The 15,427-nt window shown below is 45.1% G+C and overlaps 1 protein-coding gene across 5 annotated transcripts; it reads right to left on the bottom strand.

Annotated features, from left to right (window-relative positions):
* Nucleotides 1-422: 422 nt before the first annotated feature.
* Nucleotides 423-14,729, bottom strand: ZNF384 (zinc finger protein 384; the record flags this gene model as incomplete). 5 transcript variants are annotated; one of them, XM_081084516.1, is made up of 10 exons in its annotated part: nt 423-3,970; nt 4,651-4,809; nt 5,545-5,623; nt 7,111-7,293; nt 7,998-8,222; nt 12,031-12,123; nt 12,951-13,284; nt 13,484-13,531; nt 13,767-14,004; nt 14,664-14,729. In XM_081084516.1, 10 exons carry the CDS (start codon nt 14,727-14,729, stop codon nt 3,539-3,541), a joined length of 1,857 nt encoding a protein of 618 aa, XP_080940642.1. In that variant the 3' UTR covers nt 423-3,538. The 5 variants fall into 5 exon arrangements, with proteins under 5 accessions (XP_080940642.1, XP_080940643.1, XP_080940644.1 ...); XM_081084517.1 differs by lacking the exon at nt 13,484-13,531; XM_081084518.1 differs by lacking the exon at nt 13,484-13,531 and having other exon boundaries at nt 12,951-13,167.
* Between the last annotated feature and the right edge of the window lie 698 nt (nt 14,730-15,427).

The raw sequence follows: 15,427 nt of genomic DNA, 5'->3' as shown, positions 1-15,427 counted from the left end.
GTCCTTCTGCGTAAGTATCCAGGGCCGCCCGCAGAGGCGCCCTGAAGCGGCTGGAGCCCGCTTCCGCCCTCACTGAGCCCCGATACGCGACCGACCGTGGCGGTCATGACGTCACCGGAGGTCGCCATTTTGCATCCTCCATCGAACTTTTTTCTCCCTCCACAACGGGAGTGTGCGGTCATGAGGTAAAACAAACAAAAACCACCCACAAAAACCTGTCTCTTGGATGATTTCTCATAAATATCCCTTTTCAGCACCCGGGGGATCATTCATCCCTTTTGCAAAATAGAAATCTGGTGACTAGAGCTGATCCCAGCTGAGTGGGAACTTTCTCTAAGGTTGCTAGTTTCTGAAGGAAGTTGGGGAGGCAAATCGAGTGTTATGAGATTAAAACATCGGCGTTTGTGTTCACTCACACGAATACCAACTCCCCAGGATTTATTTTTTAACATGGAAAAAGTAGATTGTGTATCCACTTTGCTTGTACCTACAAATAAATCTATAATCCTGACAATAAATCTGTAATTACCGACACTTTTTGTCAGGATTCTTGTCTATTTTACATTCAAATACGTTCTCACATAAAATGACCTTCCCCTCTTGCTTTTGTCTCCCTTTTTATTCGAGTTTATTGATGATGTAAACTAGCACCAGGATTCTGAAAAGATGGAACATGGAGCTGTGGCAACCGGGCCGATGAGACGCCAGCCATCACCCTACTCAGCTGCAGTACAGTTAAAACTGTGCTTTTCGTCAGCATGGAAAGCGATCGAGTGCAGACGGGCTGGACCACACCAGTGAAACAGAACTCAAAACCCGTAACCTAACAGCGATGTCAGCAAGACAGTGTTTTGGACATCATTGTCACCCCTAACTCACACATGCTTGATGATCATCAATGTTACATAGTAGGTTTTTAATGAAACAGGTTTCCAACCACATAATTTAGACCAAATATGTGAAGAAGTATTAGGTGAAACCCCATTCTCCACTGAGCACGTGGTAAGACATGGCAATGGAACCCAGACTTCACGCTGAAGTGTCAGGCCCCTGGGCAAGTAATTTCAGCTCTGTGCCCGTTTCCTTTCTTATAAAAGGAGAATAACAGTGCCCACTTCATAAAGTTGTTGCTGAGTTGAGCATATCCTTTTTTAAAAAGTAGATTCTGGTTCTAATACCTGTGATGAAGGCAGGGCTATAGAGGTCTTTTCAACTGTTGGTGAGAGCTGGGGGGGGGGGGGGGGGGAGAGCAGTTAGTACTCAGGAAGCTAACCAATATTGGCATATTTGGTCATGTGATATCCGTTATGTCACACCACAGATGGAGACTACCTTGGATACCCACACGAAACTGAACCATAAATTACGAGGGTAACATTTCGAGTATCTCACGCCATTGGGTAATGAGCACCGTTGCCAAGCAGTCCCATAGGATAGCCATGTTATCAGGTGTGGGAAGTTTGTCACTTTCAGTGCTTAAATGTTTTTTGGGGGTTTTTAAATCTGCACTCAAGGATCTTTTTCCATTGATTTTTTTAGAGAGTGGAAGGGATGGGGAGAGCCAGAAACAATGTGAGAGAGACACATCAATTGGTTGCCTACCACACTGCCCTGACTGGGGATGGAGCCTGCAGCTGAGGTATGTGCCCTTTTTTGGAATTGAACCCGCGACCCTTCAGTCCGCAGGCCAACTTTATCTACTGAGCCAAACTGGCTAGGGCTTAAAGGTTTTTTGTTTAATTCTCAGAAAGAAATCTTGGAGATAGTCTAGTCCAATCCCTTCATTTAACAGCTGAAGATGCATCATGGCCAACACTGGTTGATAGAAGAGCCAGGGCTGATGTCCATGTTTTCTGACCATCAGAAAACTGTCCTGCAATGTTATTCAATCCTGGTTATGGTTCCCACCACTGGAAACCTATGGTTTTAGGTGCCACAGTATAATGAAGATACATGTATATAGACGCATGCCAAACGGAATTAGCACTGAGCCCACTGATGCTCAGGCAGGAGTACAGGTCCTTTCAAGAGGCCATGCTTGCTGTTCTCTGATAAGAAGCTCAGTGGTCTTAACACAACTGAAACCTTGCTGTCACATATTTAGGCAATGCAGTCCCCATAAGATTGGTATGTAGAAATCTCATCAACCAAGATTTCACTTCAGATATATCAAAGCTGTTCCCTTCTGTGGCTGGGGATAGTCTCATCACACAGCATTCATTTTTCACATATAGAAACTCTAGTGTAAACCCTCAGTACTGGCCTCTAACATCTCTCCAAATAGCTTTTCCCATGCTCGCTCACATCAGTAGCTCCACTGCCTCTGATCCTTTTACATGAATTTATTTCTATACAAGGTTCTAAAAACACCCCTTGGTTTGTACATAAGTTTTTTCTTCATTTTAAATTGCTTTATAACAACTGGTTTCCTGTCTTTTTTTTTTTTTTTTTCATTTTCTCTTTTCTCTGAAATCTGCCATGATTGGAAAAAGAAAAAGACAAAGGAAAATAAAAATGTCATTGGTCAGAAGACAGGGTGGGGGGAAAAGGGACAAAAATAAACAAAAGATCAAATATGAAAATTCTCAGCGATAATGCATTTATAAACACAGAAATGGTTACAACAAAAATGGCCGTGATGAGTGGGTATATATATACTTATATATATATATATATTTATATATAAATCCGTGTCCAGCAACTGACCGTGGCACCTAGGAAGCTAAGTCCAGTCCTTGTGTTTGCCCTGAACTTTCCCTTCTGTGCAACACTCCTTTGTTTCGGATTTCATAAAGCTCCCACAGCTCCTTAAGTTTGGGGATGGGGAGGCTGAGTATAGGGCATTGGTGGGCAGAGAAGGGGAGAGGCTCCAAGGAAGACCATATCCCACGTTTCTAAGCCACCCTCGACCATCTGGGGATCACCGGCCCCGTGGGGACCACATCTCGGCTCATGCCCTTTACAAGTAAAGGAGTCGGACCCCCACCCAGATCTCCTTCCTCCAGCATCAGGTAGGAACTGAAGTGAGACCATGAGGGGAAATGGCTCCCAGGGTCAGGGCACATGGGAAACCTCTGTTCTTACACAGGCAAGATTGGAACAGGAGGCTGGTTGCATTTAGGGCTTTCTTCTCTCTGGTATCTGGGAGGGCCAGCCTCTAGTCTTCTATCAGCCTAAACTTCGAAGATTATGAGGGTAAGGAGAGAGTAAGTGCCCACAATGGAAACGTTTCTATGAGGTCATAGCAAATCCCCCCCTTGAGCACCAACTCCCAATTTTTAAAAGCTATGCTTAGGAGAGAGGCTGCTGGATTACACTACCAGCTCAGTATTCCTTTGCCAATCAGGAGGGCTGATAATCCTTTTGAAGAGGAGTTGAAAATAAGGATGGTATCCTGTGAAGGAAGGCTGTGCCTGAGGCCCAAGGAGATGGAGCCAAGGCCTGTCAAGGAAGAAGACGTTTCCCACCAAGAGGAGTTAGAGAAAGAAGAGGCCAGAACTTCTTCTCCCTTTTCCCAGTGGGGTGGCAGCATAGGTCTCTATGAGCTGGCCAGGTGCTCCACCTGGATGGTGCTGGTGGTGACAGTGAGGCAGATGTCCTTATGATGCTCCGCCGTCTTATAGGGGGTCAGGTCAAAAGAACACTGGGGTGGAGGGTTGGGGTTGCTGTCCCCACCACCCCCACCCTGGGGGGCTGCCCCCGGGGACTGGAAGTGTGGTGGCTGTGGTTGCTGCTGCTGCTGCTGTTGCGATGCCTGGGAAGCCTGGGCCTGAGCTTGGGCTTGGGCTTGAGCTTGGGCTTGGGCTTGGGCTTGAGCCTGGGCTTGAGCCTGGGCTTGGGCTTGGGCTTGGGCTTGAGCCTGGGCCTGGGCCTGGGCCTGGGCCACTGCTGCCGCTGCTGCCGCTGCCTGCACTTGTTGCTGGAGATCAGGAGGGTTGTGTTTGCGCATATGTTTCATAAGGTAAGTTTCCTGGGAGAGATGGTAAAAAAGAGTTGGGGGGGGGGGGGGGGGGAGAAGGAAAGAGGTTATTTATAACTAGCATCCTGGGCTCTTACTTTACTTAAAATAGAGCAGGACTTACACTCAGATATATTCTGAAGCCATGGGCAAGTTCACCCCATGAGCCACTTTCAGGGCTCACTACTGGCTAAAAAGGTGGGGGGTAGGGGGGAGTCCTTTAGACCAGCGGTTGCCAACTGGTGGTCCCCGGACCACTGGTGGTCCGTGAGGTCCGAAAGGTTGGCAACTGATGCTTTAGAGTCACCATGGACATTCAATTGGCACAGGAAAAGGCTGTCATTTTCTCAAAGATCTTTGAATGGAATAACTTTAAAACCCTTTTCTGGAGTCTAATGGAAACATCTAACTGAAATCTTTCTCTTCCCAAATTCTCAAGTTGCTTTACTTTGCCTTATGTTCAAGTAAAATGAAGAATCACTGCTTAATGATCTCTATAGGCTTAAGAAATCAGGCATCCCCTAAATTCTTCAGCTATGGGTCTATTTAATTTTTGTTCTGTCTGATTCTGTAAGTTGGAGCTAGGGAAGCTGCAGATTCACTGCAACAGGTCTTAATCCAGAAAAATGAGGTGAAGTGGATTATAGTCTACAGGCCTATGAGAAAGGAAAGAGAAGACACTGAGCACTCACCGACGTATATGCCCGACTACAGATAGTACAGGTGTACACCTTGGCATGCTTCACTGTATGTGTAGATAGGTGCACCTCTAGTGAGGCTGCGTCTGTGTACGCCCGATGACAGTTGTGGCACTTGAAGGGTTTATCTTTGTTGTGCTGCCGTCTGTGGGACTGAGAAAATTGGTAGAAATGATGAGTGTATTGGACTTTTCCCTCTTGCCTCCCAGGTTCTCTGTCCTTCTGAAGGCAGTAGGAATTGCTTCAAATGAAACTCCAGGAGCCACAGGCTAAGGAAAGCAGCATACCTCAGGCAGCACAGACCAGGATCCTGAAAGTTAGAATGATGACTATGCCTGGTCCCACTAGTCCAGTGGTTCTCAAAGTGAGGTATGGGGATTGTTAGGGAATACCAAGACCTTTTTAGGGGGTCTATCTATAAGGTCAAAACTATTTTCAAAATAACAATAATAATGTTGGCCTTTTCATTCTCTCATGACTGTATGAGATTAAATGATGCATAATATTGCAATAGATTGAATACAGCAGACACGAGAATCTAGCCATCTTCTGGTAAGCCATACATTAAAGAAATGTGAAAAAAAATGTAAAACAATATCATTCTCCTCACTAAATTTTTTTGGGGGTGTGTTTGGAAATGTTAGTTGTGTTTTGCAATGGGTTTGCTATTTTTTAAATGAATTACTAAATATCTTCTCCAGTTTTTCAGTTTCACAATATCTACATAGATAGATATTACCCACATCAACAAAAGCTCTTTGGGTTCCCCAGTAATTACTACAAGTGTGAAGGGGCCCTGAAAACATTTGAGGACTGCTATATTAGTCAAATGGCACTTTCACCCCACATCTTAAAGTCAAGGCCTCATGTGGAAGGAGGAAAGTTTACCTGCAGATTGGAGAGCTGTGTGAAGGCTTTCTCACAGCCTGGGTGGACACATTTGTATGGTCTATCCCCGGTGTGGATTCTGCACGGGATGAGAAAACAAGAAAGGGGAAGGATGTCAGCAAGGCCACTTGGGGACTGGCTCCTTAACAAGCCTCCTCAAGGCCACGCCTGCCCTCCCACAGGAGTGGGAGTAGTAGGAGATGGATCTCCAGGATGCCTCAGCTGCTCTCTGACACGCTGTAGTGCCTGATTTCTGCTCACTGCCTGCATCACTCAGCTCAAGATGGGCTCCTCTCTGCTGCGGGAGGAGGGATGGGTGACACGGCAGCCTAGGGACAGGCAGCTCACAATCTGGTATACAAGAAAGCTCCTACAGTAACTCTCTGATGAATGCTTAGAAACATGAGGTCAACACAATGGTAGGGAAAAAGAAACACGTAACACTTTTTCCTTGGCCCCCACTATCCAACTAGAAACTCTCTCTTCAAACTCAAGCACCACTCCCAGAGAAAGTTCTAGTGTCAAAGAAAAATAGAGAGTTATGATAATTGTGGAAAGTATCAGTGATATGAATACTTGTACAAACTCCTTCAGGCTTTTCCCAGTACAGCCCCCTAATGGCAAGAAATGTCTAGTTTAGTATCAATTTGACCTCTTTCCCAATCTCTACAGGGTCCTCCACTAAAAGGAGCCAAGGACTTGAAGGTGCATGAACATCTGCTCCTCATTAGGGACTTCAGAACCATCTTTGTGACCAGGTGGTTTTCTGGACCTCTGGTATAAACTCTTGAAAATATCACAGGATGTCTCCTTGTGAGGAAAGCCCGACTCCTCTTCACAAAGCACGATGTCTGACCACTCTAAGATCACATCCAGAAGCAGCCAGGTGTCTATTAAGAGTCTCGATTCCACTTCAACGTGAGATACATTAAAGAACACCAATTCTAGTTGGCAGGGTCACTTCCTCCTAGTCACTCCAGATTCATGGGACAAACAGTAGGCATCCTTATGAAGTATGAGCTTTTTCATTGTTTGCTGGCTCTTTAAGGTTTAAGACATGTTTGGTTTTGTTCTCTACTCCGGGCATCCCTTGGAGCTTGCTTGTTGCTTTGTCACCAGGCTGGTACCCAGCTAAAGTCCGTATCTCCCATTCATAAGCAGTGCTCTAAGGACTAGAGGTAACATCTTCAAACGCCCCAGCTTTGGCATCAAGGAGAAACCCTTGCAAGATGCGTGCATGGGTATTTTCAAGGAAGGAAATGAGGAAAATAAAGTTGTCTCTGCTCCAGATCAATCTCTTCCTCCCATGCATCCGGGAATAACAGTCACTGCATCTCCCCAATGTAGCTTTTGCCTCAGAAAGGCTCTCTCTGAGCATCCACTTGTTTCTCCATGTTGCTTCTTGTTCTTTTTCCCAGATGCCAGTCATGTTCTCCTCCAGCCAGGTCTCTCCTCCAGCCAGGTTTCTCCCCCGCCCCCCGCATGCGGGTTGTTGTGTGTGTCCGGGGCGGGGGTGGGGAGGGCATGCCAGCAGGGCGGGGGCAGTAGCCCGCCACTCTCCCTTACCGTGTGTGCTGCTGGAGGTGGGAGAGCTGGCGGAAGGCCTTCTGGCAGTAGGAACAGTTGTAGGGCTTGGCCCCCGAGTGGATACGGAGGTGCTGAGCCAGGTAGGAGGTGTTGGCGAAGCTCTTGGAGCAGTGCGGGCACTTGTGGGGCTTGATGGTCTCCGTGTGCATCTTAGAGTGGATCCTGCCGGAGAGGAGAGGAAGGAAGGGGGGAGGAGGAAGCAGTTCGACACCACGGGCTCAGCTCTCTGCTGGGTGAAATGATGTTGCTTGAGGGATGAGAACACCCCCTCCTCCCTCCTCCCAAACACACTCCGGCCTGTAGAGGCTAATGACGAGGACACCAAGATCTAGGTTGTTGCTGATCTTACGTCGGTAGCTAGAATGGCAGTGAGATGATGAAGAGCTGCAACCCCTGGCTCCTGTTAACCTTAAAGATTTCAGTTTCGTCAACCCTCCGTTTGGTTCTAAGGTTACACACTCACCACAGATACCCTGCTTCCAAACTGTAATTTGAACAAAGACCAATACCGCCTGTTCCCCATGGACCTGAAGTTGAATGCACACCTTGGCTCTGAACTGAAGCATATAGTAAATGCAGGGCCTGCTCTGCAGAAGATTTCCAAACACAGACACAGAGAGAAACCACAAAAATTGATCCAGACTTTGGGATTGAAGACCACAATTTTCCAGGCCCCCCACGCCAAACTCCTAAGACACAGTTTAATTTTCACAAACAGTAATGGGAGAGAATTGAGGCTCCCAAAGGGCAAAGTTGAAAAGGAAAAAAGGAAACCTATAGAGAGAACAATAGGTACAGGCAACATCGTCTCAGGGTGGGGGGGGGTTCAAGGCCAGGTAGTGGGGTAAAATCAAGAGCAGCCTTACCGGGTGTGCTGCTGGAGGTGAGATAGCTGGCGGAAGGATTTCTCACAGAAGTTACAACTGTAGGGCTTAGCCCCTGAGTGGATACGGATGTGCTGGGCCAGGTAGGAGCTGTTGGCGAAGGTCTTGGAACAATGTGGGCACTTGTGGGGCTTGGTCTCGGTGTGTGACTTGGAGTGGATCTGCATCTCCGACTTTGAGTAGAATGTCAGTGAGCACATCCGGCACCTGGGCCAAGTGAGGGCAGCCATTAGAACCTTTCCCACCAAGAGGGCATTGCTGAACCCTCCCCTCCACTTCCAAAGAAGCCAACCTTTCTGATCTCTCTCTTATTCCAACTACCTTGTAAGGTCCATGCGAGGAGGAGCTCTGTTTTATTTATTTTTATAGTTGAAGCTTCTAACACAGCCCAGTACAATATACTCAATACATATTTGCTGAATAACTGGATTCCCAAGTGTGTACAAAAACAAGAATTCAACCAAGGAAGACAGGAAAATCTTATTATGGGCTTTGGCTGATGTGAATTTCACTGGGCTAGGATCATCAGCTAACTTCTGTTTTCCTTCTGCCTATAATTTTAATTTCAAAATTTTAAAAGAACTCTTTTCTTTAACTTCCCATGTAAAAAGTACATCCATCAGGTATTCCTCAAGCTTCTGAAATGATGAGGACAAACTGACTAGATTACCCAGGTCTCCTTTCCCATCTTCTTCAGATAATTGCCTTCTCTCAGATTTTCTCCTATTTCCTTTTTGCCATGATTTTTAAAGGGATGGGGCTGGGGGAAGTATCAGAATTTCAGTACTTGGAGGGGCTTTTCCAACCCATGTTTATCTGGCCTCCATCCTGTATCTGATGTTCTACCAGCCAATCACCCCCACCCCCTAGACAATCAAGTGAAAACCACTTTTGCAATGAGCCAAGGTATCTGTTAGGAGTGGGTTGTGTCCCTCAAATATATAGGAGAAAAAGGTTTGCAAAATACCAAGCTTCCAATCTAAACCTTTCCTCTTTCCTCACACATGGAGCCAACATTAGCACTTTGGGTTGACATTAATAGAATCTGAATACACTTTTATTCATCCCCTGAGCTGGTAATCTTCCTGCTCTGACACTGTCCAACAATACCAAGTAAGAATGCCTCTGAGGACAAACCACAACTATTCAGACTTTATTGGGTAAAAGCTATTTATATGTGAGCTAGAACCCTAACATTCCTAAACACGTCACCAGTGTACAACGTGGACTGGTAGAAAGGGCAACAGCCTAGAAGCCAGGTAACGGACAAATCCCTCTTCTTTGGGTCCTCCCAATGTATCACGGTAAGAGGGGCTTAGGATGGTGTGAGGTATGATTTCTACTTTTTCCTGATTCTAGAAGAATCTCTGGAGAATAAGTGAGATCAAGGCTACAAAGAATTCTGAGCTCCTCAGAGAAAAAGATATCACTGTTAGCAGGGATATGGTCTCTATTAACGCTTCTATTAAAATTCTAATCATTAAGGCCAATGTCGTTTTCTCTAGTTACTTGATAACTCTGAAGGAAGCCAAATTATCAGTTTACCAATCCCTGACTATTGTCTGGGATGCCCAACCATTGTAGAGATGGGGAGGCTCTACTTATAGGTAGCACAGTCTAATGGACACAGCCAATGGAAGACAGCCAACAGGAAATCTGGACACCTAGGCTCTCTACTCAGGGTTCAGTTATAGGATTGCTCATCAATCCAGACCTTACTTTTCTGGTCTGTAAATAGAGAGATAAATTAAATATCTGCCCCTACAAGGGCCAGCAAACAGGACAGTCAAAAGTAAGCCAGTGTTCTCTAAAAATAAAACTGCATTGCGCTGTCTGGTATGGATCAGTTAGTTGGGTGTCATCCAGTGCACCAAAAGGTTGCCAGTTGGATTCCCAGTCAAGGCACAAGCCCGGGTTCGGGCTCCATCCCCAGTAGGGGGCGTGCAGAAGGTAGCCGATCAATGTTTCACTCTTATATCATCAATGTTTCTCTCCTCCTCCCTTCCTTGTTAAAAATCAATAAAAATATCTTTTAAAATAATAAAACTGCATTAATGTTAACAGCACCAGTGTGATGGCTGCATTCATGCTACTGTAGTTTCACTAAGACTGAGGTTAGAAACTGGTCACATTGCCACTTGGGAGGGGAACTGTACTAAAGTTATAAAATAATTTCCCTTGGTTGCTAAAACTTCTTATAAATGGAACAACACATTCATTTTAACTCATTTAGATAGTATATATGAGTGCTGTTTACTTCCTTAATATGAAACTAATTATAAAAGAAGAAATAACCTTCATCAAAGTTTTCAACTAGACAAAAATCCACAAAAGTTAATCGATAATGGACTGGCAACATAACCAGCAGTCTCAAAAGGCGCTAGGTATAATAATGGTGATAATAATAATAGTCTGCCATTTGTTGTTGTGCCTGATACTGCCAGGGAACTTTGCTTCCACCCCTCACAGTAAGCTAGCAAGTGTTATCTGTTTTATAGAAAGAACACAAAGGTTCAGAAAGGGTCAGTGATGTCCCGAAGGACAGTCATTTACTATAAAGCTGTGATTTCAGCCTAATTTAAAGATTCCTCACACTAGCGGTATTTAAGGAAAGGTTGGACAGTCATCTTCCAGGAATGTTTAGAGAACTAAATCTTAGGGGAGAGACAGTTTAGGTGACCATTAAAGTACTTCCAACTCTGAAATCTTATGAAACCAAGTAAGAGCACACGTCCTTTAATGCAAAGTGTCAGGTAGTCGAAAAGAAATCTGATTTAGGAGAGTTGTGGCAGTGGGCACCACTCATATTCAACAAGAGAAAGGTGCCCCTTTGGAGGCATGAAATGCAATGGCCTTGCTTACAATAACTACTCTGAGTTATCATTCCATTTTTTCCCCTAATATGCTCAAAAACAGTTTCATATACTCTGATTTTCCCTTAAAACAGTTCCACAAGACAGATGAGGGCCATGATTGACCTTCCATTTTACAGATAGGAACTCTTTAGTCAGAAATAAGTTTACTTGTCCAGAGCAACAGAACCCAATTCCCCCAATACAGTCAAATGCCATTTGCCACAGGAATGGATGTGATTGACCCATATATGCATTGAAAGAGGGATTCTTTGTGATTAAAAAGATTCCACCATTGGAACTTCAGAGTTCTGAGTTTCTGAAGAAATCCTGTCCACCTAGAATATAATTAGTCGCCCTAAAATTTCAGAGTTCTCTTTCATCACCTAGGCATAGGGCCAGCAAGAATTCCAAAAACATGGAGGGTGCAGAAAATCCCACCAGGGCTTCCTTCCAATTGTGTATTCACATTTCTTTCCATATTAACAATTTGGGAAGTCCAGAGACAGCTTTAATGTGGGTCCAAAAAACTAGCAAACAAGAAAACCTTAGCAGAATCAGAGGACCCTGATCCATGTGAAGGGTTCCATAGGATGCCAGAGAACACGCCCTCCCCCCACTACTTCTAACACAGCGAATTTTGTATAGGTGAACCTTCATGTCACAGTGACCTCACTTTAAGCAAATACATAAAAATCCAGATTTCTACAAAATATATTTAAGAGGGATTTTCATTTTATGAAATGATATATAAAATAATGCCTTTAAATTAATCAAACTTATCAGGTACCTTTATAATATGATATGATGTAAACATTTTCCAGGAACACTTTTATTGTATAAAGTGGGATATACCTGTAATAATAAAGCTGCAATGAACTTTCAGATTATAAACTGACTTCTGTAGTGCTCTACACTTTCTGCATAGCAACACTCCCCTCATTTTCACTTACAAAGAGGGATTTAAATTCTCTGTAGTCGTAGCTGCTCTCTACGGAAGTGTACAACACAATAATAAATGCTAACTACTTTTATCTCTTTTGAAGTTTCCAACATTTCAAATCTTATCTGATATATACTCCCAACAAATGGGAGGCAAAAACAGAATTCTCCCCATTTTATAGATGAGGAAACTGAGGCCCAGAGAGGGGAAAAGGACTTGCCCAGGGTCACACAGCAAGTTCGTGGTGGAGCCGGGAACTGAATCCATTAGCCCAAGGCTCTGTCCATTTCCTGTGCCGCAGTTCCCTTCGCTCCTAAAATGGGAACAACATTGCCCATCTCGGTACACTAAGGACAGACCCAGTCTCCCAGCCATGCATCTCTGCCCCTGTCTGCGTCAAAGCTGTGGCAGTGGTTATCCTACTCTATACACTGGGACCAAACTCCCCAAACCCACTAGGGCCCTTGATAGGTCTGAAGGGAATTAAAAGATTTCCAATGTTCAAAGGGCAGGGAAGTTTACTTATGTAATTATTTTTGTATGGCATCACATGCAAATATAATGCTTTTTGGCCATGGACAACTTAAAGGCAGTAAATAATCAAAATGACTTCCATGAATCAGAGAATAAGCAGTCATTTTATAAGCATAAGTAGGGGAAGGGAGGCATCTTATTCCTCCCACCATTTTATATAGACCCTCCCATTATCCCAACCATGCAGGGTCAGGCTGGCTCAATGCCCAAATATGACTCAAGAACCAGTGGATGGCATACTGGTGAGGGGGCTTACCAGAAAGGTTTCTTGGAAAAATGGGAATGGAAAATGGAGAAAGCAAAAAGGAGCTGGAGATAGAATCTCAAACCCAGTCTAAAGCCTCAATACAAGAAAAACCTCTATTATGGCACTCAAAAATAACTCAATGCTGATGACACCAAAGGGTCTCCATCCTGGGGGAAAAGGCACAAGAGAAGTGCTAGAAGCTCTACCTTCCTGCCCCGTGGCAAAATGCCTGACATGCATGTGGATCTGAGATGAAAAGCTGGCAGAGCATACAGCCTGATTAGGGGCAGGACACAGATAGGGTAGGGAAGCTGAGACAGGGATCCTCACACCCCATCCTGCCCCAGGATGACTCATACCTATAGGTCTTGCCGTCTTTCTGATGGTCATCATCATCCTCAGGGGAGAGGACATAAGGGTCGTTCATCTCGGGCAACCCTGATTCCAACATCCGCTTCTTCTTTCGGCCCCGGTGGGGCTTTGGAGCCACACTGCCACCTCCACCACCACCTCCGCCTCCTTCCTCTGTTAGGGTTGATGATACCTTCTTGGAGAGGTCAGGGACCACCTGCAGGGCTTGTGAGCCAGGGGGAAGAGCTGAGACAATCATGGGAGCCGAAATGGGGAAGGTCTGAGCTGATGAGGCTGTGGTCACAAGGGAGCCTGAGGGGGACGTGATTACCAAACCAGGACCTAGGATTGGGAGAAAAAGGAGATGGTGTCATGTTGTCCAGTTCTGGTCCTAATCCTATTTCATTTCCCCAGATCATTGTCTAACTAAACCCTTACCACCTCCCCAGCCCAGAGTATATAGGAAACCCCAAACCCTGTAGAAAAATAATGGTCTCCTAACCCCTGTCCCCACCCCAACCCCAGTAACAGTGAGATTTACCCCTTGATTGACTCCCTTCTCTTCTCCACCTCTGAGAACAGGAGACTCCTTGATTCAGAGAAGGAAAGAATGTCACCTCCTCAAAGGCAGGGACCGCATCTTCTACTTCTTTGTATCCCCCACAATGCCTAGAGCATTGCTAGGCACACAGTAGGCTCTTAATAAAAATTTGATTGAGTAATCAAACACATTTCCCACTCCCCATGTTGTTGGAGCCCTCCAGCCTGGGGTACTGATCATGGAAGATCAACACCTCAGATTGGAGAAGAGCAGAGTTGCTCACCAGCAGTCATTAATCCTGTAGACGGCACAGGGACCACCGTGATATTCTGGGTAACGGATGCCTGGCTATGTGGGGTCAGCTGGTCTGACTTGGACTCTGTGTCCATACTGATGCCTGAGGGCAGGGACACTGAGGCAGGCACTGTCAACAAGGTAGGGTAGTGGGGTGGAGCCAGCCCACAGCCCTTCTCTGGCAACAGCTGATCCTTCATCTTGTTGATGAACATCGTGTTCTCAATCTGAAAGAAATGGAAGGGGAAGGACACAAACTGATGGTCACTAGATGGGAAGGGGTAGGGAAATGAGCAAAAAAAGGTGAAGAGCACGAGGAAGTACAAACTGCCAGTAATAAAAATAGCTACAGGAATATAAAGTACAGCATAGGGAATATAGTCAATAATAGGATAAAATAATTTATGAATGGTGCCAGATGAGTACTAGATTTATGGGGAGTAGGGGGTCACTTTGTAAATTATATACATGTCTAATCACTATGATGTACACCTGAAACTAATATATGTCAACTACAATAAATAAATAAATAAATAAAGGGGAGGGGAGGGGAGGGGAGGGGAGGGGAGGGGAGGGGAGGGGAGGGGAGGGAAGGGGAGGGAAGTGGCCTCTTAAGAAAGAGTCTGATTATGTCTGCTCCCCAAGCACTTAGCATTGTCTGACCTCCTTGGATGTCAAGGAATGATAGTTAATATCTTTGTGTTTCCAGAGAGAAGCCAAACAGAAACACTATACAATTCTCAGTGATGGGGACCTGATGAAAAAGCAGGTGGTTTGTCTTGCTTCAGTCTCCACCTGCTTCAGTCTGAGGAGCAAGTAGAACTTACTACTCAGAGTTGAAAAAAGGACACCATGGGGGAGGAGCAAAAAAGCGAACTCCACCTACCTGTCCTGAGACTGTGGGGATAGAAGGCCAGAAGTATGGGTTAGAATTGAAGTGAGATTCTTCCATTCTACCTGAAGAAAGAGAGACCACATCACACTCAGGAATAAATCTGAAGCTTAGCAATGGAGAAGCGTAGATGAGGAGTTCTTGATTTCTCCTCTGACAACATGGCTGGGAATTAGTGGTAAAGACCTTAGGATCTAGCATATTATATTAGTCCCATTAGTCAGAACCACTCAGCACTATACTCCTATCCAACAGAGGCTATCCTAGATAAGATGCTGGTGAAAGAACTTAGACACATTCAGTTACCCACAGAATGTTTCCCATATCCCAAGAAGTAGAATTGGTATTACTTTCCTTTGCTGACCAAAATGGAAAGGAAGGAAGGAAGGGAGGAAGGGAGGAAGGGAGGAAGGGAGGAAGGGAGGAAGGGAAACTGAAGTCATAAGAGGGGAAGGGATGTGCCCAAAGTCCCACAAAGCAAACTACTGACTAGCTTCAAACAGCGGGATACCTATCACTGTTCCTCTTTTCCTTTATTCCTTAAATTCTCCTTCCTTGAAATAAAGAATTTCAGAGTTTCAAGCAACACACCTATAGTTCCATGCAGCTTGAAAAGGTTCTAGGCCAGAACACAAAATGCCCAAGGGAATTAAAGAATGAAATTGGCAGGAATCAAAATTAAGGTATTTTTTGTGTACCATATGATACCTGGGCACCACACCGCACTGATCCCAAGGTCTAATTAGAACATCCATGGT

This window comes from Myotis nattereri (assembly GCF_964212035.1).
Source record: "Myotis nattereri genome assembly, chromosome: 2".
Lineage (NCBI taxonomy): Eukaryota > Metazoa > Chordata > Mammalia > Chiroptera > Vespertilionidae > Myotis > Myotis nattereri.
The sequence above is the reverse complement of the archived record's forward strand: the minus strand, read 5'-3'. Positions and strand labels throughout refer to the sequence as shown.